This window comes from Fusarium fujikuroi, chromosome FFUJ_chr01 (assembly GCF_900079805.1).
Source record: "Fusarium fujikuroi IMI 58289 draft genome, chromosome FFUJ_chr01".
In the NCBI taxonomy this organism is placed as follows: domain Eukaryota; kingdom Fungi; phylum Ascomycota; class Sordariomycetes; order Hypocreales; family Nectriaceae; genus Fusarium; species Fusarium fujikuroi.
In genome coordinates, this window is record NC_036622.1 from 826,122 (window position 1) to 852,262 (window position 26,141).

The following is a 26,141-nucleotide window of genomic DNA, read 5'->3' on the forward strand; positions in this document are numbered from 1 at the left end:
CAAGCGCAAAGACAATACTCATTTTACTCTCGCTTGATTCTTTCTCGGGCCTATCGTATTCCAATATTCGCAGCAGGATGTCGCCCATCATGCCATCGCAATCGGCAGGCGGAACAGATGATTTAGACCTCTCACCAGACGAGCCCAAGGTGGTCGGACCTTACGAACCAGATATTGCTACGACCATTCAAGGTGAGCGAATGAATTTAGATGCCCCTGGTCGAAGGCGGTTTGGTCAATGCTACCTGTGGAGCACGTCTGATGGTCCGAAGAAGGGTTCTTACAAAGTCGAAGACGATGGTCCGCAGAAACGCTTATGCCCGTGTCTCCCTATCGAAAGCGAACTCATGCCGCACGGTAAGGCCGACCAATACCCTGAAGTCGGTCTGCTCATTGGCGAAGAACCTGGAAAATACAAACCAACAGGGTTATCGCGAAATAAAGGACGACAATCAGAACAAGCAGCCAGAGGAGTTTCGGAACGCAAGTCAAAATGTAATGCGAGCATTTATCCGGATCAGCGAGTACATCCAACTGCAGGCAAAGTTGTTCGTTGGCTGTAGACTCAGAGATAGACACTTGTATGCTGTCAGTTAACCAAGGTCTCGATCTTCTATTACCATGAGGTCTAGTGTGTCCATGATATCTCGAAGATGAAGACAAAGACGCAAGATAGCATCGTGAGCAAGGCATGCAGGTCTATGTCGCGACAATTCGGAAGATGCCTCCGAAGCCCAAGGTCATTATCATATGGTGACAAACAGAGAGCGCCCTTAGAGAGCAGGAAAACATCAGACCTCAAAAATAGGATGTCAAGGTAAATTTAGCAAAAGTTATCCTAAGCTTATCCTAAACTTATACTAAATTTATACTGAGTTACCTGAATCTTTGTCATTGAGGATCGAGGTCCCCAGGGCGCACAGGTACAATCACCCCTTGTCGTTACACACACCGGCGACATCTTGACAAGAACGTCGATCAATTATCGTCTCTGGAAACAAACAGACGACATCAGGTATCTGAACTCCATATTAGACCCGTTCACTCAGTTCAACAGACAGACTGTACTCCCGTCAGTACAACGATTCGGGAGAGGCTGCCTTCTTCACGACAAAAGGGACGAACCACTCTCCGATGAAGCTATATCAAGCCTGGTTACCGAGTTCAAGGTGGGTGCTTCTCTTTATTCATTGATTATAAATGCGTAACTAAATCCGTACGCAGAAAGCCAGCCAGCCCTACGCATACAGATCTGAACAAGAGAGTCGCGCAAGCCGCTCGTCGAGTTCTTAGGACTGAGAAAATTGACAATCCGCCGATGCCAGCAAGCCTCCTACGATCGCGCCTTTTCTACTTCCTCGAAAACTGCCAGTTGCAGATCAAACCCGACGACGATGATATTAACACCAAGGTCCGAGCAATCTTCACGTTGACGCAGGCGTAGGCCAACTACACGGCTTACACCTCAAAGACTGCTCCAACTGTGCGTTGGACACCTTGTCCCATATTGACATTCCGGGGAGTGAAGATGGCGAGGAGGAACCGAGTGCAAACAAGGAGCTATCGGACTGGTTGGTGGCCGTATGCGAGTATCTACGAATGATCCAATATTCAGCAGGCGCTTACGCCGATTTGGTTACCGAGAAACACGGGCTCGTTCTATCAAATTCCATCAATAATGCAATGACACAACTCAACAATGCAACCGGTGTCAACGCTTTCCGCGCCGGTTTGGAACACCTGGCTTCTTCAAGTCATGCGAGTTTACTCGCCAGTAACCAGGCATGCCTTTCCCGACAATTAGACTTCGCTATAGACGGTAGTGACAGGGGCTTCTCCGACTGAGAGCATATGGCCGACTACGTTTCTCACTCAGGTCAAGCGGAAATACGTTATGGAAAGTAGGGTTCAATCGATGGATGTCATTAGCTTTCATCTTGCTTTGCTTCGATTCTGGACGAAGCCTGACTGCGACTATTGTCTTGATTATGGATGTAGCCAGCTATTTCACGAGGGATAACATTCAAGGATGGAATATCCCACCTGACAAGAGCTCATGGAAATGCGCAGAATACAGGCACACATGGGAATAACGACGCAAAATCAATAATGAATCAATATTTTCTAGTTATAACAGTCGGGATTGACATTAAACTCACTTACATACTTGGGCTTGATAACATCCACTCTGCTTTCTCGTGATCACAAGCGTTGCAGATTGTGGGATAGATGGACAAGTAACGTTATCTGGGGATGAACATTCACGAATTCATGAATGGATAGCAATGAGATGTTCGGATATTAGATATATAATAATAGTCACATTTAATCACAAAACTGTCGCACACGAGAAAAGCCGTCTTGTTCACTCAGCATCACAATGCCTTTAACTGTGAACATCTATTTGCACAGGTAGAACATCAGATACAGAACATGAACCCTCATTCACTGACATGTTCAGCCAGCGCCATCTCAAAATGCTACAAATTCATGATTTTTCCTTCCTAACAACTTCAACCATCTCAAGAACCTGGTGTTTCAACATACAAACTCCAAAGCAAGGTAAAACAAGAGACTAACTAACCAACCGACATCATGCCTTCTATCCAGGAAAACAAGACCAACCTCATCGCTAAAGCGAAAAACATGGAGGAAAACCTCATCAACGTGTCCGCCGACGCCGCAACGATCGAGGCTTGCTTCGCTCTCATCGCCATGTCCCGCGGCACCCATGAAATCAAGCAACGCTGCCAAACCTCCGGTTGCAACAAGTTAGTCAAGACCTCTCTCTATTGTAAACCCTGTCAGGCTCGTGCTAGTGCTCGCGCTCGCGCTCGTTCTCACAAGCACCAGTACTCGACTCGATCCAAGGCTCGAAAAAAACGAAGATCGAATTGATGCTGACTCGATATAGTCTGACAGGTGAGCTAGTAGTCCGGACTAAGAGACAGATGGCTGATCCATCGGCGTTTGAGAGAGGTAAGGAGTGGGAAACTCAAGAATGATGGCTGCTTCACGAAATTGCATAGACAAAAGAACCTCCAAGTGAGTAAGTCGAACAAAAATAAAGTCTTTCTTTTAGTACGCGCTGTGTCAATAGCACAAGTGAATCTATCTCTAACCCAACCACCCCAAACTCCAAAACTATGTACCGTTCGCTCTTCGTCCACCTCTGGTACTCCTATCAACATGTCTCTTAAGAACCTTCCTCGTCTCCACCAAACTCCTCTTATGCTTACTCTTCGCCTTACCCATCGTCATAAAGATATTCTTGTTACGCTGCTTCTCCCTATTACTCGTGCTCTTGCCCTGGGCCTGCATCTTGGACTTGCTGATAGCCCGTGTGCTCTTGTGCTCCTCGCGGTCTGGCTTACCCTCCTTAGCAAGCGCGACACGCTCTTCCTTGGTGAGCTTGCGAAGACGCGCGGGCGCTTCGATCTGCTCCGCGGTGAGACCGTCGTCGCGGTGGCGATCTTCTTCTTGCTGGCGCTTGCGGCGGTTGCCCATTGCTTTGTCGATGGAGGCGGACATGCGGAGCTCTTGGAGTTTGGCGAGATCGGCGGGTGTGAGGATGGTTGTGGTGGCGAGCTTAGAGATGCGGTCGATTTCAGCCTCCTTCTCCTCCAGAGCCTTCTTGGTCTTTTCGTCCATAACAGGCTCTTCGTCTGTCTTTTGCTTCTTTGACGCAGGCTCGTCTTCGTCATCCTCCTCATCGGAAGAATGATAGACATTAATCCAGTCACCAGACTCGCTGCTGTCATCAGAAGCAACCTCCCACTCATCGGATTTGTTTCCCTCGTCCTCTTCATCAGTAGCAGCATCCTCGGGAAGACCTCTGGCAAGTCGCTTCTTCTTCTTTTCCTCCTCCTTCCACTTCTCCAGAAGCTCCAGACCTTCAATACCGCCGACATCCTCCTCACCAAACTTGCGCTGGGCCTGGAAACCAGCCTTCAGGTTGATAGTGGCGTTCTTACCACGGTCTCGCTTCTTCAGAAGCTCGGCACCAACCTCTCGGTACAGTGACAAAAGACCCTTGGCAGCCATCATGACACCCTTGTCCTTGCTCTTGCGGTACTGGACCAAATCTTGTAATAGAGTATCAGTCATAGCCAGGGGTTGACGGGCGCAAATCTCGCGAATAGAGTTCAGACCAGCAGCTGCGACCTCAGCGGCCGAAGCTTCTGAAACGAACTCGTTTGCGATTTTCTGAATCAGGGGCTCCAGCACATCGGGAGGCACCAAGTTATGGACTGCCTGCGCCAATGAAGCTAGAAAAGAAGTAACAGACTGTTGTCGAGGAGTAAGGAACTTGATGAACCAGGAGTAGAGCGCCACAATGGTCAGCTTGTGCAGACCAACAAGTCGGGTGACGAGTTGTGTCACTAGAATCTTCGTATCGAGAGATAGCTTCGCCTTGGTGTTTTGTAGATGTTTCGAAAATAGCTCCTCAGCAAAGTTCTGAGGGTCGTGAAGGAGGTGAAGAGCGGAGAAGTTGAGAGGATGAGGCTTTGTCTTCTTGCGCTCAGCGCGCTTGACCTTATCGACAGCCTTGTCGTACTGCTTCTTCGACTTCTTGGTCTTCTTGTTGATACCCATCTGATGCTTGACCTGGCTCAGATCAACCTCCTCATCACTGCTCTCGTCCTCAAGTTCCTCACGCTCCTTGTCTCCACCCAAGAAGAAGCGAACAGCACCGACAACAACCTTCTCGTTGTCCGACAGACAAGCCTCCTTCATAACATCAACGGGCTTCGCATCGGTCCAGAATTGTCGCTTCCACATCTCGCGGGTGAGCTTGATGGCCCAGATAGCTCGAGGAGAGGATCGATCGGCGGTTACAAGGTTGTAAAGTACGGTCTGAACGGTTCGGTTGAGAGGGTGGTTGATAGATTTTGTGTTCGAGTTTCGCAGATCGCTCAAGATCTTCTGGAACAGGGTTTCACGCAGAGTTTTGCTGGGCGATGATACGAGAATGGGGAAAAGCGTGGTGAGGACGCTGGTCGAGTCGATAACTTCCTTTCGTCGCAGCAAGACCAGACTTCCCACGATCTTCTCCCGCAGCTCGGGGTGTAATATGACATGGTGCTGTGTGAGGATAGACTTTAGATCGTCGGGGAAAGTAGCTGTCTCTTCCTTGTAGCAATCGGCGACGTGAGCGATTAGATCGATAATGTTGTGGAAAGATTCGACAGAATCGGCGGTCGCGGTGCCAGGAGAGACCAAGAAGATCTCGCGCTGAGCCTCATATTGTTCCCATTGCTTCAAAAACTCCTCCTTGTACGACCTAGCGCTTTTTATCAGTATTTAATCGCAGTATCGAGTAATTTAGGGACGCACTTGGGATCGCGACGGATTTTTTGTTGCAGACTCGCGCTGTACAAAATGTTAGTGAATGGTCAAAAAGAAGCGGAATTGTTCGCAATTGACGCACAAGTCAGCATCAAGCTTCTCGAGTGCAGCGACCTTTCGTTTGACCATTGCGACGTCGAGGCTCTCGCTGTTGATCTGTTGATGTAGAGCGGGAGGGTGGGGGATTGGTCCCTTTGAACTTTGCCTGTAAACGAAGAAAATTTGGGATATTTTCTGGCTGATAAGATAAGCTCATCCCCACGCGGAATTGGACCGCGGTTCTAGGCCTCAACTTTCAACGAGACAATTGTAAGTTGGAAAAAGAAAAGACGAAATACGAAATAGAAAATTAAGGAGAACAAAGCACGAGTCCAGATAGACTCATAATGCGTAAGTATGTGGATCGGGGTGAGAGGACTAATACCACTCGACGTCTTCTCTGATGTCCCATATCAATATCAGAGCAGCTCTTCAAAGCTAAGCAGTCATATATTCTTCAAAGTTTACCTAAACTACTGAACGATTCTCCTTATAATGAGTTTTGAATTCTCTCAAATACATCATAAGCCTTGGTATTGTGGATAGAGATCTCATCGAGGTTGGCCTAAATGTTCCCAGTACCTCTGTCGATGTTCCTGGTGACCAAACCCAATTCTCCTTAAATATCATGGTGCAACTATAGCCTTCAGCTTCTTTAATGGTGCTCTTTCAAAGAGCAGTCAGTATGATTGATGTGTGAGGGGAGACGATTGATCGCAAGGAATGAGAGGCTGTCCATGAGTTGAGAGAGTGCTCAGCGCGAGGTTCACCAAACGAACCTCCACAATGATCACGACGTAATCTCAAGATGACACCAGACGAAGGGCATTGATCATCCTTGATCGAACCATTTGGTGTTTCTATTTTTGGATAAGGTATAGATGGGCGGCACGTGGGGGCTTCGTGGGTTGGCATGATGTGAGGAGAAGGAAGGTGCGGTAGCCTGATGCTCAGCCTTATTACGACGACATGTCATGATGAACATTAACAGTTCAAGGCGAACATTGATTTTGTATGTGAGTAGTCCTCTAATGAGCTCTTACTAGATAGTAGAGATTGCTCAATCAACATCATTTCCTCCGATTGGTCCTAGGGCGCCGTTGCTGCCAGTTGCGAATAGCTTCACATATCAAAGTCATGATGAACAAAAAAGTAGATATAAGAGTCCACAAACTCCCAGTCTATGATTTCAGCGTAAAAAGAGACTATTATACAACCTTTCGGCGGGGTATCACCCGTCTGCTGCCCATTAATGCGGAAAGGTATCATAGGCAAACATGAGTCTAACACGAGCATCCCCCCTCAACCAAAAGATCACTTTTTGTTTCCCAGACAGCGAGAGCAAATCTGGATGTCATCCGTAAGCTCCTGCTAAGCTGTTTTGGCATTAACAGCAGCTGTTGTTACAAGTAGGCCCAGCTCTTGGGCAATACTTGGGCCACACTCCCCAGACTTCTCATATCACCTCTCGCACCTCGCGAATCTTTCTAGATATGTTTAAACGCGCTTAAGCAGCGATTTCTACACCACCTGTAGCTCCCATAGCCTTTGAAAATGCGTTAAAAATGATGCCCGGAACTATTAGGGGGGTTGAAATTGGCATACCTTCTTGAGATCACCATAGATGGCGAACTGACCGGCGGTGAGGGTACCGACCATGAAGAGACGGGCACCAATACCGGAGTAAGAACCACGGAGACCAAGCTCCTTACCGATCTTGATGAGACGAGAGACAGTGCCCTCACCGGGGAGACCCTGGGTCTTGTTGATCTTGGAAAGCATGGTGTCGGCGGGCTGAGAAACAATGGCGGCGGCGAAACCGGCAATCAGACCAGAGCCAAGGTTGGCAACGGTCTGCATACCGTCGGAGAGGTCCTTCTTGGGGAACTTGCGGAAGACAGCCTCAGAGACCTTCTCGTAGACGACGAACTTGGCCATGGTGTAAGGGATCCTGAGTAGGAAAGTCAGCTTGCTGAAACACAGTTGAGCGGTATAACAACGGGAATACTCACTGCTTGAAGAGAATGGGTCCGAATCCGGCGTAGAGAGCACCGACACCCTCGTTCTTGACAATCTTGCCGAAGCCAGAGACGAGACCGCTGGCGTAGGTGGGCTCAGAGACGAGACGGATACGGGTGGCCTCAAGAGGGCAGAGGGCGATATCGGCGAAGAACTCAGCGGTGGCGGAAGAGGCAAGGTAGACAGCAGTTCGGTTCTTGGAGGCGGTCTCGTAGCCGAGAGCGTCGATCCACTGCTGCTTGAAGAACTCGTAACCACCGAACTTCAGAGCACCCTGGAGGAAGTAACCGGCAAAGGTAGGGCCGACACCAGTGAGGAGGGCACCAGCACCCTCATTCTGGACAACCTGGCGGAAACCACCGACGAGACCGCGGTTGTAGGTAGCGGGGTCGAGCTGGATACGGGTCTTGACGCTGTGGTTTCAGAGTCAGTAAACTTGTTCTTTCGATTCGATTTGGTGTGCTTTTGCTTCTCCATCATGGCTCTCAAGGTTTGCAGTACTGCAAAGTGTCCATCTCGGGTTCCTAATTGAGTTTCTCCGAGACAAAACCCGCACAACCACAAAAACAACCTCTCAAGCAATTGACGACGAGAAACTCAGCGCAGAGGCGATTCAAACATACACATCGACGGGGGTGAGACCACCGTGGGTGACGGAACAGCAGACAGCACCGGCAAGGGCGAATCGGGAGTAGAGAGCAAGACCAGACTTCTTCTCGGGGGTCTCAGCCTTGATGTTCTGGACGACGGCGTCGACCTTTGTGGAACCGGTAGAGGCAGCCATTGTGAAGGTTATGTGATCAGACGTTTACAAAAAAAGACTGAGGGGAGATGGTGGAGTGAGAAAGAAGAAGAAGAAGAAAAGGGAGAGAGAGCTTCTGGTGTTTTGAGTGACTTTTTTTTTTACTTGGTCCCGCGGCGGAGCAGCTGGGGAAAGGGAAAAATAATGCCTCCTTTGCCATTGATTTTTTTTTAGAGCTCGGGAAGACTCGGATAATCGGCGCCGGCGAATGCACGGACCGGGCCAAGGGGAGGATGCTACGCAATTTGTGTCCGTTAGGTAACAAACAAAGCCCCAGAGACTGGCTTTTCGCACTCATGATGCCCCCATATCATGCCTATCCCACTGGCTCACAGCGGCCAACAGATCATGAATACTTGCAAGACCCGGGGTAACAGTAGAGATTGGGGAATGCCCCCCCTGTTTAGCCTCCCAGAAGCAAAGTTGGCCAGTGACGTTATTCCAAAGACCGCTCTTTCGGTGTAATCAGCCTGCTACAGGATCTTATGACTTGCAACATGTAACCTGATAACTGACTGATATTTCTCATACTCCGCCAAGACCTAGACATCAGTGAATTTCTAAATATCTTCGTCTTAGTCTTCTAAAATGAGGAAAATGCCAGATTTGGTGAACTCTCACATACTGGGCTCCCCGAGAATTCCTCGGGCAGACCCACCAGTAACTAACCGTTGCTCGCCAACGTGTCCACGGCATTGGTTGGATAAGACAAAGAGAGACAAGTTTTTTCTTGCGTGCTTGTTTATTTTATTACCTGGCCAGCCAATGGATATTGCGCGATAAGCAATGTCTCTTCTGCTCGCCCCTGCTTGACTCGGTCTCGGAGGTTAATCAAGTTCGCGACAGTGCGTTCTTCTATTCGGAATTCGACGTCATACCCTTATGAAGACGATACTCGGATGTATAGAAGACCCTGGAGGCTATCAAAGTTTTCAATGCCTTCATAAACAGTTTTTTCCTCAAAATTTCCTTTTCTGTCTGGCAGCCACTTCGGCATGCACCAAGCCTGTATCATGCAGCCCTGATAGGCGCATCTCAGATCAATCGCCGATTTCACCACCTTCAGCCGACGCTGAACCACCAAAATCATTATCCCTGTTCAGCCAAGCTTAACCTTGTATTTCTCCCCTTATCTCCGATAGGGAGCTTACTGCCGATACAAATGTCCCCTTTGTCTTTCAGTGGAAGAAGATCACAAATAAGTGCCTTGACTTATATCAGATCAGGTTATCTTGTCAACTTATACGAACGCCTGATTATCGTTCTTTCCCAAAGTCAATTGGTGTTTAGAAACTTTCCTGATTTGGACATTGAATTAACATGATTGGATCAGATGTTTACGATGATGTCGTTGAGGCTATTCACAAATACAGAGCACCATCACTAATAGCCCGACTTATGTCTGAATCTCGTTTTGCATCACATGCCTATCGTAGAGCTTGTGCAAGAAAATTTGGGACCATCATAAATCATCAGCGTAGCAGTATCTTGCTATCGTAGATCCCTCATTCCCTGCCATCCTTACTATCCCGATCAAACAGCCTCAAGACATTCTCATTATCATAAGCCGTCACTAAATCCAGAGTAGAACGCCCCTCAACATCCTCCGCCAAAGGATCAACTCCCTTGTCCATAGTAGCCTTGAACAGATCCTCCCTCTCGTCTGCCATTTCATGAAGAATAGTTCTCCTCTTGTCGTCTCTCGCCTGCCAATCCACTCCTAATTCATCCAACCAGCTCACCACCTCATCCACGTCATCATCATCATAGCCCCTCATGGCAAGGAAGAAAGCTGGTGTTTGACCAGCATTGTTGCGCGCATTAATATCCAGTCCCAGCTTCAAGAACCGCTCAAATGGATCTCGAGTGTGACTTCCGTCATAGCAGAGACACCCAAAGAGGCCAGGGGCAAGGTAATGGAGCGCATTGTTTCCAAGACCATCAGTGGCAAGCATATCAGCACCCTGTGTTATGATATAGTCAAGCCAGTCGGGCTCAGTCTGGTCGAACTCGCCATGCGCCAGCGCAGCTAGGCCGTAATGGAGTGGCCGATATCCATCAGCATCAGCCTGGTTGACCAAGGCCGGTACAGCGTCCCCTAGTTCCTTGAGTGATTCCAACTTATCATCGTTCAGAGCTCGAGATCCGAGTCTAATATGCAGTGCGTTTCTGCCGAAATTGTCCACTGCATATGCATCTGCCCCTTTGTCAAGCAGGAGTCGTAGAGACAAATGGTCTTCTCTGGTCCCCTTACGGCCTCTACTTGACACTCGCTCGCAAGTAGCCAAAAGAAGGGTTGCTCCAGACGCATCGCGGAACTCCATATCAAGATTGGCCAACTCTAAGATCGACCCACAGACACGTTTTCCCTTCAAGATTTCGTGGACAACTACCCTCTCAGCCATAAAGGGTGGTCTAAAAATGTGAGGACTTTTGGCATAGGAGATAAACTCAACCACAGAATCCTTCTTGTGCCACGCATGGGTTGCCATAGCCATCGGTAGGGAAGGTCTGTTTGGCAACCGAACCTTTTCAACGATGACAAGGCAATTGGCATAAGGACTGAAACCAGCTCCTAGTAGAGCTTCCATCATCTGTTTGGCAGCAGCATCACGGTCGAATTCAACTCCGCCCCGAAGCGTACCCAACGCGGAGCTGGCCAAGAGCAGAGGATGACCCTTCCGTATCATCTGGGCTTCCTGGGGATTTGTATCAGGGTCCAGTTGCTTTGCATAATGTAGTGTCATCTCCCAAGACGCTGCAAGGGAGGAAGACTTTTCGCCAGACAGCAGAATGCTCAAGATATTTGGGTGCTTGGACTCGATCGCAGAAAGGATGGTGGTTGGACTGACTTCAGCTCCATGACTGACTAAGAGTCGAACAAACTCTTCTTGGTGTGCTGCTTTGTTCAAACATCCGTTTCCCTCAGAATCGACGACGTTCACGTCAGCGCCTTTGTCGATCAGCGACTTCATCGCCGCAGTCCGGAAGGCGCCCCATTTCGTGAAAGAATGAAGCAGCGGTGTACATCCCTTGTCGTCTCGACTTTCCATATTTGCCCCTTTAGAAAGCAAATAAGGCATTGCGTGAAAGACTTGCCACCATTCCTTGCCAGTGACTAGAATATGAAGAGCAGTGAGACCGTCACGACCTCGTGCGTTTATGTCGACTCCTTTTTCCTCTACCAAGATACGAATGACGTTCATGTTGGGAGAAGAGCGCCGACAAGCCGTCACAAGCAAAGGCTCAAGCTCTTCCGCGCCTTGTTCCTTTACCCATTTAAGATCGTCAAACCTGGCAGCCTCTTCTGGAGAGCAGCAGTCATTGACTAATTCATAGTAACCATATTCGACGAGTCGCGAAAGAATTGACACACCATCGGTATCGATAGCAGTATAGTCCGCACCAGCTTTGTACAGGTTTGCTACCAAAGCGAAGTGGCGGTCCGACAGTAATCGTGCCACTCTCTTCCATTTTGTTTCTTTTGCACGAGGTATGAAAGAGTCGCCCAATACCGCAATCTCCGTCTGACGAAGAGCCTTGCTTCTTGATATTCCAATATGAAGAGGAGTTGGGAGTTCAAGATGCCCAGCTTCCTCCTGACAGTTCCAGAGGAGGTTCGTGATGTAATCTTGCCATTCATCTGATGCGAAAAGCATCGCACGGTAGAGAGCCGATCTTGGACCGTGTGTGCCCAGAAACACATCTGCCCCTGCCTCAAGCAAAGCGTTGATGATCTCATCATATCGCGAGGCCTCATACACTGGATCGAGGAACTCAAGTTGAGGCCCCGATACAATCTCATCAAAGTGCCTTTCCTTATTCTCGACAGTGTAACCAGAAGCGATGTCTGTATCGGGATCCTTCAACTGGTAAAAGGGAAGCTCGTCATCACGAGGTATTTTCTTGAGTGGCCCGCGCGTCCAGAGACGTTGCTCACGGTCAAAGAAAACACACTGAAGAATTGGAGGGAACCAGGGTTCAGGACAGCATGTCCCTCGAAATCCATCAAAAGTTGGATTGACCTCAGCTCCTGCTTCGATTAGGAGTTTCACAGACTCAATGATCCCAGAGCGACTTGCGTAATGCAATGGGGTGTATTGGAAAATATCCTTCTGGTCGAGTGCCACTTTCGTGGCGTCAGGATTCAGCTCGTGCATGCGCTGAAGTAGAATGCCAAGACTGTTACTTCTCTTACACCTCGAGGCGATATGCAGAGCATTCATGCCCTGGTTTGTGACAACGAAAGGGTCTGCGCCGGCGCGTAACAAGCGGTCGACAGTGTAAGTGTTCGTGGAGGCGGCAAAGTGGATGGCCCTGAACCCTCGAGTATCTGAAGCGTTGACATCGGCTGATCGTCTAAGGAGCCACTTCAAACAATCTTTTGCATGGTAATTGACTCCGTGGCTTCCGTCCAGACGCATGCGGCAGGCTAGATGTAAAGGTGTCGTGCCAGCATAGTTGGGCTTGTTAACATCCAACCCGGCCTTTTCAAAAAGTGAAAGGAACGTCTCTCCTTTACCTGATAACCTTATTGCATTTGGGACGAGAACCAGCTCGTGGCATAGAGTGTTGCCGTGCAGGTCCACGGCACAAGGTGAAACACCAGCCTCAAGGAGGTATTGGTATACCTCGGTGAGTCTCCTTTGTGCATATTGAAGGTCGGTAATGCTGTGGATCGCTTCGTGAAGAAGGGTTCGCCCGTGATTATCGCGGACATTCAGACTTGCGGAAGCCTTGATAATAATATCAAGAGTATTAGTTATCATGGGTTGCTCTGGGGAGTTGCCCACAGCCCGAAACAAGGGTGTCCGGCCCCTGATGTCCTTGGCATCGATCTCAGCTCCATATTCGAGTAGCATGCGCAGACATTCCTCTTGGTGGGTGAACCCCTTGGCGACAAGAATATGTAAAGGCGTCTCTCCATCAGTATTTGCCAGATTCGGATCCGAACCAGCTCCTAAAAGCATTCTTAAAACTGACGGCAGAGTGCTGTCTCCGCTCTTGCAATCATCACCTCCACAGTTCCTGGGCGAAGACACCCTCTCATAACGAGAAAATGCGTAATGGAGAGGGCCATTTCCTTCGGAATCAGTGACAGTACAATTGGGGCTAAATTTCAGCATCTGTGAAACAAGGGCTGAATCATGATAAATGGCAGCAAGAAGTGGCGTCCTGCCATTGATGTGTTCTCTTTTATTGATGTCCACATTCCCCTCTTGCAACAGGAGCTTCAGGTACTCTTCGTCGCCTTTCTTTGGCAGGCAGTGCAGCGCGGTCTTCCCATCCTTTGTCTCAGCATTTGGACCAGCGCCCGCTGCGAGCAGACGTCTCAACACGTGAGAAAACTGCGCGGAGTGTATAGGAGCACGACCCAGAGAATCTCTCTCGTTGACGTCTGCACCAGCTTGGATAAGCAACGTCAAGTTACGATCAAAGTCTAAACAGTCGAGATCCGACATGTAGTGGGGAGAGATGTATGGCCGACGTATGAAATGAGACTGTCGCTCACAGAGCTCTATCAGGGGAGTCGACCAGGAGCGTTCCAACACATTTTCTTGTTTGTCCCAGGCATCGGCTTCCACCCTGCAAGCAATAGAAGCATCCGCACCAGCATTTACCAGCACCTCAATTGTTTCAACACAGCGTGTTCTAGCAGCCAGAAAGATGGGCGTCTCAAATCCTGTCGTATCATTCGGATTGACATCAGACTCCTGAAGAAGGCGCTTAACGAACTGAGGCTGCCTGTTCTTTATGGCGATGCGCAAGGCGAATCGTTTCTCAGTAGTGCCTAGCAATGGAAGCATCGTTTCTAAGCTGTTGATATGGCCGTATGATGCTACATATGACAATGGTGTATCTGCATACTTTCTGGTTGGCTCGGTGTCTGTCAGGAGACATGGGACTGTAGGAGCTATTCCCTTTTCAATGAGTAGCTGAACAACCTGTGCTTTATCCTTCTTTGCAGCTATATGCAACGCCTGAAGGCCTTGAATGTCATGAGTACTAGGCGATGCCCCCCGGTTTAGAAGCAGCTTAACGATATCTGCGTGACCGCTGAAAGCAGCCCACCACAAGGGGGTTCTCTTCCTTGCGTCTTGCTCGTCTATGCTCTTCTGACCCAGGCGATCAATCAGGGTCGAGATGCACGCTTTGAGGCCACACAATGCAGCGACATGGAGATCCGACATGGAGATGATGTCATCTTCAATCCTCACTCTTTCAGGGATATCGAAGTATGTTGTCAGCCAATTGTTTCGTGTCTCCTTGTTGCCCAAGAACAGTTCGATTTGCTGATACAATAAGTCATTTTGCAAGCAATACCATTCAGATTTTGCAGCATGCACATGCCAATTCTTTATAGCATATGCTGCGAACGGAAAATCCACGTTGCGGTGGTGTTCGCGATGAATAGTTTCTGACGGAGTAGGAGTTTTATCTTGAAGGCAGCCAGCGCAAAGATATCGGAGGCAAGCGAGAGCAAGATCGTAGTGAGTTGGCGAGGAGTCTAATATGGGATAAACAGGGGTATGTACTGTTCTTGATGTCCCAACCAAAAACTCGGTGAGTGAATGGTGCACAACGCTTACAGTCTCGTCTGGTAAGATCTCGATGAGAGGGCCACACACAACCCGGACCAGATCCTTGTTCTCTTTCAAGCCATCTGAAAATCTGCTTCCACCGACTGTCTTGAGCATATCGGCAAGCTCTAGCAGTCGAAGAGGACGGGTTGCGTGAGTCACCCATTGCAGTATCAACACCTGTGTGTTCTCTGAAATGCCCGATCTCTGAGCATGTTCTCGTAGAATTCCGATGTACATAGCGTCCAAGTCAAGTGGGAGCTTGTGGATTGTCTCATGAATGTCGGCTCCTGGCTCCAAAAATGATTTCATGGCCAACTTAGCGTAGAGGAACAGACCGTTGGCTCGGCCAGGTACCGCTTCCTTGACAAGCTGTTGATCGCATTCAGAAAGAGAAGTGCCGGATAGACAGTATCCCACGTAAGAAGAGATATCGACATCCACAGCCTTCTCGTCCATTCGGATGTGAAGAAATCTCGTGCCTCTCATTGCGGCCTCAACACCAGAAGTGGGTCGGCTGGTTAACAAGACCTTCACAGATGAAGGCTTCCAGTCACCAAGCTCAGCCAGTTGGTTGATGAATTCGCTATTACCATGGTCCATTTCGTCCAAAGCATCTGCCACACAATAGACCTTGGGCACACATGCCAGAGCCGTTCTTAGGTGTCTCCATAGCTCGTCAATAGATATACTATCCAGGTCCCGACCCTCGTCAACATAAGCTTTTAAAGAAGCCTGTAATGGAGGGCAGCAGACGAGAATCTGATCCAGCCAGTCTCTGAGAAGGTTGATGGGTCGATGATTGGCATCAACAATTTGTCGAAAGAAGAAGTAAAGAACAGGGATTTTTTCTTGGGAGAGTTTGTGAATCATGCTGGCTGCAACGACAGACTTTCCGGAGCCTGGAACACCTTTGATCCACAAGAGGCCATCTTCTTGGCTCTCATGCCATTTGAGGTAGTTGTCTGATCTATGAATCCATTCTCCAGTACCTTCGAGATGGAATGCCAAATGTTTGCGATATTCGCTGCTTTCAATATCGTATTCTGTAGGTTGTAGCCACTCGCGAATACGGGCAATAGTAGCTTCAGATTGTGGTAAGATATTTCCAGAATTATAATTGCTGGTGTCGTCTCTACCGATAACCACAATATCACTGCCTTCGGGCGACGGCGATCGCTCGACAGACATGTTGCTCGCTGGGGTGGAGAGTATGAGTGGAAATGATCAAATTCGTTAGGTTGCAGAGATGGCCGATGCTCATCAAGGTAAACTCCAGATTAACACAACATGATGAAAAGATTGATCGTCGCAGGTTGTAAGAGGTGAGGAGGAATATTAGGCTGCAGTCAGCAAAAGGCATGAATTAGTTCACCTGATGAACCCAGCGAAAGGACTCCGAAGTCCGTAGGACTTACCAACTAACCTCAGGCACTGCCTTCTTAGTTAAGCCATAGGAGAATGAGAAGCATAATGATGAGAATTCGGAATTCAGATATTTATATGATGAATAGAGCCAAATTCGATTGAGTAAAATGGTATTCTATGAGAGTTGAACTGCCGATTCTGTTATACAATGCCCAGAAGGAAACAACTTGAAGGGTCCCAGTCCAATTCTATCCCCAACGCCACGCTAAAGTTCACAGCCACAACACAACTGTCCCGATCCTGTAGTGTTACAACACATAAACGTTGTCCATTGATATGCTCATTTCCTTTGATTGTAAGCTCTGTCAAAAGCCATAATCTTATCCATGCCTTCCCATACACCGTGACCAGTTCTTTGGCCTGTGACGTAGAATCGTTCTGTACGGTCTGGAGTGGTGGCCCACTGATTAAGCATGGTGCCGGTGGAAGCGGCCTGGCCGCCCGTGTAAGTCGAGCCACCAGAGGTGTTGGTGTTGGCGTAAACGGTGTTATATGATCTGAGAAATGACTGTCAGTGGATCATTTTTGACATATTATTTATCAATAACTTACTGGTTGGCAGTTGAAGACGACATGTTGGTTTGCTCTGTTGGTTCAGAAGTATAGTCCACTGATTGGTTGGTTGTATGGTTGCTCCAAGCTCAAGTTGCAGTGATAGGTTCAAGGGTAGAAGACGACTCAATGTATTGATGATGATATCAAAATCTCTACTCTAGGAAGGAAGAACACCTTGTATTTAAAAGAAATCAAGTAACGCTTCAATCGCAAACACGCAGAAACGGGACTTTGAGCAGTCTCAAACTGGAAAAACACCACTATCAACATCTCTCAACTCCAGCATCCGCAAAAGAAAACGGCCCCCATCAAGCCACGGTCGCGCAGAAGCGTAAAGGCAACAAAGTCAACCGCCAGGCCATCAACACCACCGCGAAAGCCTCAATTGGACGGTGGCGAAAAAGCAAACTGAAACGGAGACTGCGCCGCTGACAGTTCAGAGAAAGTTGAATAACTCAACGTTTGGCGGAAATGGGACCCGTCTCATAACACCCGCAATTGCGCAGAACCTCAAATCGTTAGAAACCCCCGGTGGCATCAGCCACAGAGGTAGCCAAGATAGTGGCTCAGCCAACCGGCCCCCAAAGATAAGGCTGCAATTAATTGAGGATGAGAAGTACTTCGGTGAGGGTTTTGATACTCATTTGCGGCAACTTGCAGGCAGCATGTTACATTGTCTTCACGAATGATGAAAGGCCCTTGGTTGAGCGCTTTTCAGCATATCTTCACTGATCGTCATGAAGTGGGAAGAACAGTGTAGCTGCGCCACAGTTTCAATCTCGGACGGTTATCATCAGTGTAATCCAATTAATTCAGTTCCCAATGCTCTTATCTTATTGGAGGCCTTCCTAGACAATTTGCTGCACGTTTCAGGGTGGAAGCGGTTCAAAACAAATGGGCTATGAGGGAGGCAGTTATCACGATGCTGACAAGTTCATAACGGCCATCATGAAGCTCAATACATCCCTGGAAATCAAGGCCATGTTAATGACATTCTTTCGGTCGGTTGCCACCCTCGCAAGATGACATTTGCGAACTTGCAATTTTGACGAAAGATCATTTTCGTCTGGAGAATGACCGCAGAAGGGTTTGACTAGGCTGACTTGACAGGCTTCTTCAATGGTAACTTCGGGAGGGAACCGATACTTGACACATGAGACAATTTTTCAGTGCATCCGCTCAGTGCATCCGCAACGCCAGCGCCCTTTCAGATCGCTGTCAGTTCGACAGAGATCGCTCTGAGTCGGGGTGGTCGAAGCGCATCACTGACATGTCCTTGGCACATCGTAGGGCTAGCCTTACGATGCTACCAGCGTTTCATCATCATGATCATGGGAAACCCGCAGGCACAGACTTTTTGAGCATATCTACACGTAGTTTGAATATAAAATCTCAAACCTCTATAATGAAGTGTGTCCATCGCTGTCATCATAGGTCAATTTGAGGTTATAGAAACAGATTGTTCATTTACAGCAGGTATTTTACTACCCTACACCTAAAGCACGCAAGTAGAGTATTTCGCGATTTCACACATGTTCTCCAGACCATGATCAATACTCGATCTAGGCTGACTGATCTCATTCAGCTCCAGGACGTGCGTAAAAGGCTACATGGTCTGGTTTGGACCTATATCATTGACTTGAGCTTTCACGTCAAAGTAATTAGCTGCAAGAAATGTGAAGCCAAAATCGATACTTGATTGCGAGGTTTGGGTGCATCATCTCACTCTGCGATAATTTGCATCCTTGAACTGAGCCAGGATGATAAAGAAACAAAAGACTTGGCAAGACTTCAGAATCTCGAAATCATTCTCGAAGCGTTATGGAGCCATTGCAGAGCCTCATAGTCCCACCGCTGAAGCCTTAAACCTTGAGCTCCATCAACATTCCAGTGCATCGGCAATCGAAACTTTACATTCCAACGGTCCTCAGCCCTATTTACGACTACCGAGACTTATCGAAGATATATTGAGCATGCATGTAGATAAATTTGGGAGCTGCTAACTATTTTCCTGTTAAGTTTTCTCATCAAAAGTTCATCATCCACACACATTACCTTCACAACTAAGGTCGTGAGTCAAGTTCGGCATACTATTGAGGGTACAACTCCGTCCGGAATTGAGGCAATGGGCCTCAGGATAGAATCGGTAAGATCATGTATAGCTGAGTCTAGGATGGATAGCCTGAGGAGAATGAGATCTTCTATCATTGTCGAACGAAAGCGACAGGGTCGACGGCCACTTGAGAAACGATCATAGCACAAATCCGAGCAATGCAGCCCGTTTCTGATGTGAATTGGGGGTACCTATGGTAAAGCCAGGAGCAACGCAGACCAGATCAGAGAGCAGCTTTCTATGCCAAGAGCACTATCAATCGAGGTCAGCATTGTGTTGTTGAGATAGCCTTTCTGTTGCCTCTGAAGCTGGAAAGTCTATCGGGCTAGGAGGATCAGCGCATAATATTAGTATGAGTCACAAGGGAAAATAGATCCAAGCCCGAAAGGTATAGCATATCGTTGACAAGGCGATGAACATCAATAGTCAGGATAATTCAAAACAACAACACTGCTGGGACTGACAGCTTCTTTAACTCAGAGTTCACCACGTACCACCTCCAGCGAAGCTTGACAGCACCACACCATCATCACACTCACATTGAACAAAACAGCAAACTCAGGAGCCTCATTTCCGCAAATCCCAAGACTAGCTTCACAAGGGCAACGCAAAAGCCCAGAATAGACGTGAGCTTGGCCAAGACAAGCTATTCGCAAGACTATCAATTCCAAGTTTCGATAGCTCGACGCTTCGACCATACCATGCCGAACCCCTGCGCTCAGCTTGGCCTCGACCTCTAGAGGTCAACAGGGCTCCCCTCCCCTATCTGGGGCAGATCATCGGGACGAGCAGAGCTTCCTTCTCGGCTCCAGTTGTGGCAAAAATGCCCAAGGCACCGGTGCGTGCGAAAGCGAGAGTGAAGATGAAAAAGACATTTAGACTAGATTACTCCGTAGATGACATTGCTTTTTCACTATACGACGGGGCCTGAGCACGGGTTGCCAAGGCATAATGGGCTGATAGGAAAACTCAGTGTCTCCGTGCATCAGTCATCAGCCATCACTATGGAGATAGTCGCTGAACTGTAATGCATTAGGCCAAGACCTGTTAACGAATGCCTGCAATCCTCTGCATCGATAGCATGCTCCCATGACGAAAGGATTCCCCTTTTCCATACGGTTACTGCAGGCCAACACAACAGCAACGGCCAACGAAGAGCTCACCAAGAAGGGAAAAAGCAGACTTAGGCGCGGTTTGAGAGTGACAGGCCTGCATGGAACTATCACCGTTGGCGTGGTGCGCTAACACAAATCGTCTCCGGTGACAGGGGCAGCATTGGTAAAGCAGAACGAGAAAGTGGACTACGCTTTATATGGGGAACAGAAGAGGCGCGATAGGAAATAAGTACATACGATCTGAGGTTATTTCGCACTGGAATGCGGCTTCAACCGATAGAACGTGTCGTTTTGTATCGTCTTGTCTCACGGCGGGAGATGACTCTCCACTCCCGCAGCCGCTGGGACATTTCGAGGCTTGAAGTCGTTGAATCAACTTCAGTTGAGGAGAGCGACAAGACGAGGATATTAATTGGTCCCTGGGGCTATCGCGTGGTAATGGGCAAGGATTCCTCAGATCGTGTTGAACCCTTACGATTCTTGTGCGACAAAATGTCACCTCTTAGGTCATGTCCCTTGCATTATCGCGATTTATCCAATTATCACCGGTAAGGTATTATTTTATGAACAAGGAAGAACACAACTCAGGGGCAAGGATAGGGATTCTTAATGGTCCAATGAGATGAACTAGATTGTTGGAGAATTTGCGAATCAACCTCGGCGCATGGATCCGAAAGCACTGACTGTTCAAAAAGTTTCAGTCGAATCGAATGACCGGACGATGTCGAAACTTGACATTTCACAAAGGGTACTATAATCATGGATTATTGCGTATTATCGTCAACGAGTCTTCCCCAGTATAATATCAGTGCCACCGTAAATAAGACGATTGTAACTACCACTACCGGTAGCAAGACAGCCACCGTCAGGAACGCTTTCGCATCGACTCCTCCTCTTTACCCCTAAAAAAAGAAAATATTCATTTATGCAAATGCATAAAACACACCCTCTCGTATGCACGCAATTGCTTGCGACGGGTTAACGCCAAGTGGGCGAGTCACGGACGCCAATTGGACTCTAGAAGACGCCACAGCGCGAATGATGCAAATTGCACCGCTCTCGTAGCGCTTCCCATGGATTCTTTCAAAGTGCCCAAGCCACCAAACAACCGGATCTTTGGATGCCCGTTTTTTTCGTGGCAATTGGGTTCATCCTTCTTTAATCTCCCCCTTCGGTTAATGCAAGCCTTGATGCACCGTCTATGACGCTTGGTTGTGTTTCTGTGTGTTTCCTCTCCTTTGTTCGTGTCATCCACACACTCTGGAGATTGCGGACGCTAAAAACTGCATGCTGTCAGGTACCCGAACTTTCAGTGTTGATCGTGCGATGGCCATTGGTAGGGATCAATGGGCACACAAGATGGACGTTTTTGGTTCCAGTGTGGTACCGAAACAGAGTGTGAAGGCTCCGCAATGCTATAAACGGCCTTTGATGAAGATGAAAGAACCAAAAGAAGACGAAAGAGTTTTCAACAGTTAAACAATATTACCTCTTTTGCTCTAAAGATACTCTTGATCGAGAGTAAAGAAAGAAAACAATGGAAGACAAAACGCCAGCTCTGTAAGTTGGTGGAGTACAAGCAAGTCATCATGAGGGGCTTCTTTGAAGCAGACCGAGGAAGCAATTCTCACTAAAACCAACGGCTTCTTCGGTCCTTGGGAGTTATGATGCTGCCATTCATAGGCTATCATCACGATCGATGAGATTCCAGCAAAGATCTCGGTGATTGTCATGACGATCAGTGAAAATTCTAGATGCCAAAACTTGGAATCTGTGGTTCTTCGGTCATTGTCGCTCCTCAGGGTAACGTATTGTCTGTCACTGCCTCTCACTAACAAAGCCGATATGGGTTGCTTAATTTCCTATTCTCCATATTGCTCCGGAGAAGACGATAGAGTGAATCACTGAACGCTAAAAATAACAAACCTTCTTTGAAGCTAGATCCAATGGCCGACAAAGGCTACCAGAGGAACAATACAAACTGCCGATGACTAACAACATGCGATTATCACAGTTGCATGGAATTATACAGGAAATGAAGGACACTGCCCCTATCGGTAACAGCAACTAGGAAGCAATAGACAGCCTCAGCTGCTGGGATGCCCCAGAAGGTTATTCGTATTAATCAAGGTTATCGCGAACAATTTGGTCCAGCCTTGAGCTGAAATAACGAGGTGTAATAGCGCCAACCATCGAAGAGCCGGATTCTTTGGTGCGACATCCGACGCAAAACTATTGCTCAGCGACTCGTCCCTACTAGCTATTACAGCTTTAGGCCTTGCAAGGTTGAATGTTTGTAAACGTCTCCCCGGCTCAGATAGACAGAAGTCCTTGTATGTTAATCCCAGTATCGTATCGCTCCACCGCAGCTCTCGGCGACTGCCTCTTAGCGACCCCCGCTAACAACGCCCAAGGCGGTTAGTTTAGCCACGATTTAGTCAGGGGTCAGGGGACTACCCCTATGGAGACCCGACTCAGCGCACCATTACCCAAGTGGCTAACGACTTTCATCGTTCTTTGACCCGCACGCACTTTGTTCGACTGTTGCTTTTCCAACAGGCGCCTTTCACGGCCAAGGCCGGGCTGACGGCACCAGAGCCCGTTATTTACAGCACTGCACTGAGCAGGGCTCCCGTTCTGGATTAGTTCCATCTGCTCATCTCTCACATGGGTGTGAAGCCCTGCTCAATAGCGCCCTAAACTAACGCGAAGCTCAGGCACACTATCAAAATCTGGGTATGGGTCACCCACCCACGCCCAACGGCCCACGCCCGCGAGAGGATGAGAAGAGAGAGAGAGACAGAGAGAGAGATATGGGGGAGAGAGGCAGGGTAGGGGATGAATGGATGGACGGACCAGGCTCACTCGGTCGTTTCTTGCATATAAACACCATCCTCCGACCTACATGGGCATTCTTTTCCTTCCCACTCCTCTTCTTGTCACTCTCTTATTAAGTCTTCGCGGAATATAAGTAACTCTTCAGAGTTCTACCGCAGTCCATTCGTTCATTACTGAATCTGTACATTCTTTCCAACATAATGAAGAGCGCTGTCTTTATGGCCATGGCCTTTGGCCTGGCTTCTGCCAACATCTCCCCCCGATACAACGAGCTCCCTCCTTCCACGGAGACTTGCGAGTGTGATACCGATGACCTTTGCTACCAGGCTGTCCACGCCGTCGGTGCCACTTTCTGCGACGCCATCGAGAGCTGTGATCTCCCCTCAGCTTGCGCTGACCGTCAAACTCTCCAGGAGGCTTGCACCTGTGTCCTCCCCACTACCACCACTGCTGCTGCCGTCTCTACCACCGAGACTGCTAGCACCGAGGCTGGTACTGCCACAACCGCTACCACTGAGGCCGAGACTGCTACCACTGCTACCACTGAGGCTGAGACCGCTACTACCGGTACCACTGAGGTTGACACTGCTACAACCGGAACCGCCACTACCAAGGCTGACACTGCTACCTCTGAGACTGAGACCGAGACTGCCTCTCAGTCTACTGAGACTGCCACTGGTGTGACCACCGAGGCTGCCTCCACCACCACTGCCCCTGCTGAGACCAACACCACCACTGAGGAGGAGGACTGCGACTCTACCACCGAGGAGCTCTCCACTGGCACTGAGACTGCTACTGCTCCTACCGGCACTGAGACCGCCCCTACTGGTACTGAGACCAAGACCGAGACCGCTCCCACCGGTACTGAGACTGCTCCCGTCAACACTGAGACCAAGACTGAGACTGCTCCTACTGGTACTGAGACCGCTCCTGTCAACACTGACACCAAGACCGAGACTGCCCCTACTGGCACCGAGACTGAGACTGCTCCTGTTAACACCAAGACCAAGACTGAGACCGTTCCTACTGGTACTGACACTGAGACTGCTCCCGTCAACACCAAGACCAAGACCGAGACCGCTCCTACTGGCACTGAGACCAAGACTGAGGGTGTTTCCACCACTGAGGGATCCCACGGTACCCAGACCACTGAGGCTAGCGTCCCTTACACCGTCCCCTACACCACCAAGACTGTCTACACCACTGCTGTCCACACCTACTCCAAGTGCCCTGACTACGTCAAGGACTGCCCTTACGGAACTCACGGTCCTTACACCGTCACTGAGACCGTTGCTGTTTCCACCACTGTCTGCCCTGTGACTGAGGAGCACCCCAAGCCCACTGGTTACACCACCAAGACTGTCTACTCTACTGAGGTCTACACCATCTCCAAGTGCGCCTCTACCGTCAAGGACTGCCCTTACGGATCCGTCACCACCAAGAGCTACCCCGTCTCTACCACTGTCTGCCCCATCACCGAGGAGCACTCCAAGCCTACCGGCTACGCTCCTCCTGAGTACACCACCAAGACTGTCTACTCCACCAAGGTCTACACTGTCACTAAGTGCGGCCCTGAGGTTCCTAACTGCCCTTACGGTTCCGTCACCACTGAGACTGTCCCTGTCTCTACTACCGTCTGCCCTGTCACTGAGGAGCACCCCGCCAAGCCTACTGGCTATGCTCCTCCTCCCCACAGCACTCTCTACACCACCAAGACCGCCTACCTCACCAAGGTCTACACCGTTACCAAGTGCGGTCCTGAGGTCCCCAACTGCCCTTACGGCTCTGTCACCACTGAGACCGTCCAGCAGACCACTGTCTACGCCACCGGTACCAAGGAGATTCCTTCTTACCCTACCGTTGTCGTTCCCAAGCCTGAGCAGCCTTCTCACCCCGCTCAGCCTGAGTACCCTGCTCCTAAGCCTGAGCACTCTGCTCCTGCCAAGCCTGAGTACCCTGCTCCTAAGCCCGAGTACTCTGCTCCCGCCAAGCCCGAGCAGCCTGAGCACCCTGCTTACCCTGCTCCTTCTGCTAAGACCGAGACCTACCAGGCTCCCGCTCCCAGCCAGCCTTCTGCCACTCTCCCCTACCATGCCCCCACTGGCACTGCCCCCGCTGTCGAGGTCACTGCCGGTGCTTCTCGCTTCGGTGTCGAGATGGCCGTCGCTGCCGCCGGTATCTTTGCCGTTCTTCTGTAAATGCATCATGGAACATAAAACTTTCCCTTTGCTGTTTATTTATTACAAACATAATAAGCTTCACTATGTACATAGTATGATTTAGACGATCTTGGCTCGGCCAAGTAGTGGTAGAAAGAATGGTTACGATTTTTGGATAATATTGTGTAATTTTGTTGTTGAAGATACCACATCATCAATTATAGACATTTCTTAATACGTCTTTGTTCCCCGTGATTCCCAAAATGTCTTTTTACTAACACTCGAACAACTTACTGACTGCTTCAAGTCCAAGTCCTTACCTCGCAGCTCAACAGCTCCGCCGTTTATCACGTGAACTCACTTAATCCCTTGTCGTCACTAGTGTCTCCATGTGATACTAGTTTTCCCAAACTCTATCTCCTTCGATTCATCATGTAGAACAGCGCTAGAACAAAGAGGAGGGGGTGAGCAAAACAAATTAGGGGACCGTTTCAACCGGATCGTTGGGAACAGAAATAGGGCGGGATTTTTCCCGAAAGTCAAAAAGACTTGTGGCCGTTGAAGAGAAAAAGGGGAGACATGTCTCTGCTCTGGAATGCGGGAAGCAGATAGTGGCGTGTGGAAGGGTTCCAGAAAATAGGCGTGTTTTGAATGGAAATGTGGCTTTTGGTTGCGGTGTGAGAGAATATCGGTGAGGATGGCGAAGACAGAGAAAATGACAAAGGAGACCAGATAATGGGTTGAGTAGAGAGCCAGACTGGCAGAGGATTATGTTGGACTGTTGTCAAGTTCTTTGAAGGGCATAGGCTATGCAGGGGTGTGTGATAGAAACATTCGGAGGTTTAAGAATAACCGTGATTGGCTCTTCAGAACGAAACAAAGGGAAGCAAACAACTTCTTGAATGAGATCCATGAGTCGTCTGAGGATGTCTCATCACTCAATTCTCCTTTTGTCCCGTCACACCCGCAACGTTTCGAACGATGACATAGTGTCTACGTACCAGCTATCACAAGGAGGATGTGGTGTTATCGATGGCTTCAAGGTTTCAACAGTCAGCCATGGAAGAAACGATGTCGTGGCTACAAACAACTAACCGATTACCACTAAAGTTGATAAATGGTAGCTGGCTTTATGGCGGGGCA

The 26,141-nt window shown here is 48.9% G+C and overlaps 7 protein-coding genes; 3 read left to right on the plus strand and 4 right to left on the minus strand.

Annotated features, from left to right (window-relative positions):
• Positions 1-89: 89 nt before the first annotated feature.
• FFUJ_01808 (uncharacterized protein) lies at positions 90-1,845 on the plus strand (the record flags this gene model as incomplete). XM_023574595.1 has 4 exons in its annotated part: positions 90-548; positions 1,036-1,169; positions 1,225-1,440; positions 1,524-1,845. The coding sequence occupies 4 exons, from the start codon at positions 90-92 to the stop codon at positions 1,843-1,845; spliced, it is 1,131 nt and encodes a 376-aa protein (XP_023423789.1).
• Positions 1,846-2,595: 750 nt separating this feature from the next.
• FFUJ_01807 (uncharacterized protein) lies at positions 2,596-3,005 on the plus strand (the record flags this gene model as incomplete). XM_023574606.1 has 2 exons in its annotated part: positions 2,596-2,852; positions 2,915-3,005. The coding sequence occupies 2 exons, from the start codon at positions 2,596-2,598 to the stop codon at positions 3,003-3,005; spliced, it is 348 nt and encodes a 115-aa protein (XP_023423790.1).
• Positions 3,006-3,144: 139 nt separating this feature from the next.
• FFUJ_01806 (related to SDA1 protein, required for normal organization of the actin cytoskeleton) lies at positions 3,145-5,478 on the minus strand (the record flags this gene model as incomplete). XM_023574617.1 has 3 exons in its annotated part: positions 3,145-5,284; positions 5,338-5,373; positions 5,432-5,478. 3 exons carry the CDS (start codon positions 5,476-5,478, stop codon positions 3,145-3,147), a joined length of 2,223 nt encoding a protein of 740 aa, XP_023423791.1.
• Positions 5,479-6,895: 1,417 nt separating this feature from the next.
• On the minus strand, positions 6,896-8,191 carry FFUJ_01805 (probable mitochondrial phosphate transport protein MIR1; the record flags this gene model as incomplete). XM_023574628.1 has 4 exons in its annotated part: positions 6,896-6,934; positions 6,994-7,339; positions 7,401-7,820; positions 8,031-8,191. The coding sequence occupies 4 exons, from the start codon at positions 8,189-8,191 to the stop codon at positions 6,896-6,898; spliced, it is 966 nt and encodes a 321-aa protein (XP_023423792.1).
• A 1,523-nt stretch (positions 8,192-9,714) lies between these two features.
• FFUJ_01804 (uncharacterized protein) lies at positions 9,715-15,981 on the minus strand (the record flags this gene model as incomplete). The annotated part of the gene is made up of 1 exon (XM_023574639.1): positions 9,715-15,981. One exon carries the CDS (start codon positions 15,979-15,981, stop codon positions 9,715-9,717), a length of 6,267 nt encoding a protein of 2,088 aa, XP_023423793.1.
• A 517-nt stretch (positions 15,982-16,498) lies between these two features.
• On the minus strand, positions 16,499-16,793 carry FFUJ_01803 (uncharacterized protein; the record flags this gene model as incomplete). XM_023574650.1 has 2 exons in its annotated part: positions 16,499-16,715; positions 16,771-16,793. 2 exons carry the CDS (start codon positions 16,791-16,793, stop codon positions 16,499-16,501), a joined length of 240 nt encoding a protein of 79 aa, XP_023423794.1.
• A 6,246-nt stretch (positions 16,794-23,039) lies between these two features.
• FFUJ_01802 (uncharacterized protein) lies at positions 23,040-25,037 on the plus strand (the record flags this gene model as incomplete). The annotated part of the gene is made up of 1 exon (XM_023574661.1): positions 23,040-25,037. One exon carries the CDS (start codon positions 23,040-23,042, stop codon positions 25,035-25,037), a length of 1,998 nt encoding a protein of 665 aa, XP_023423795.1.
• Between the last annotated feature and the right edge of the window lie 1,104 nt (positions 25,038-26,141).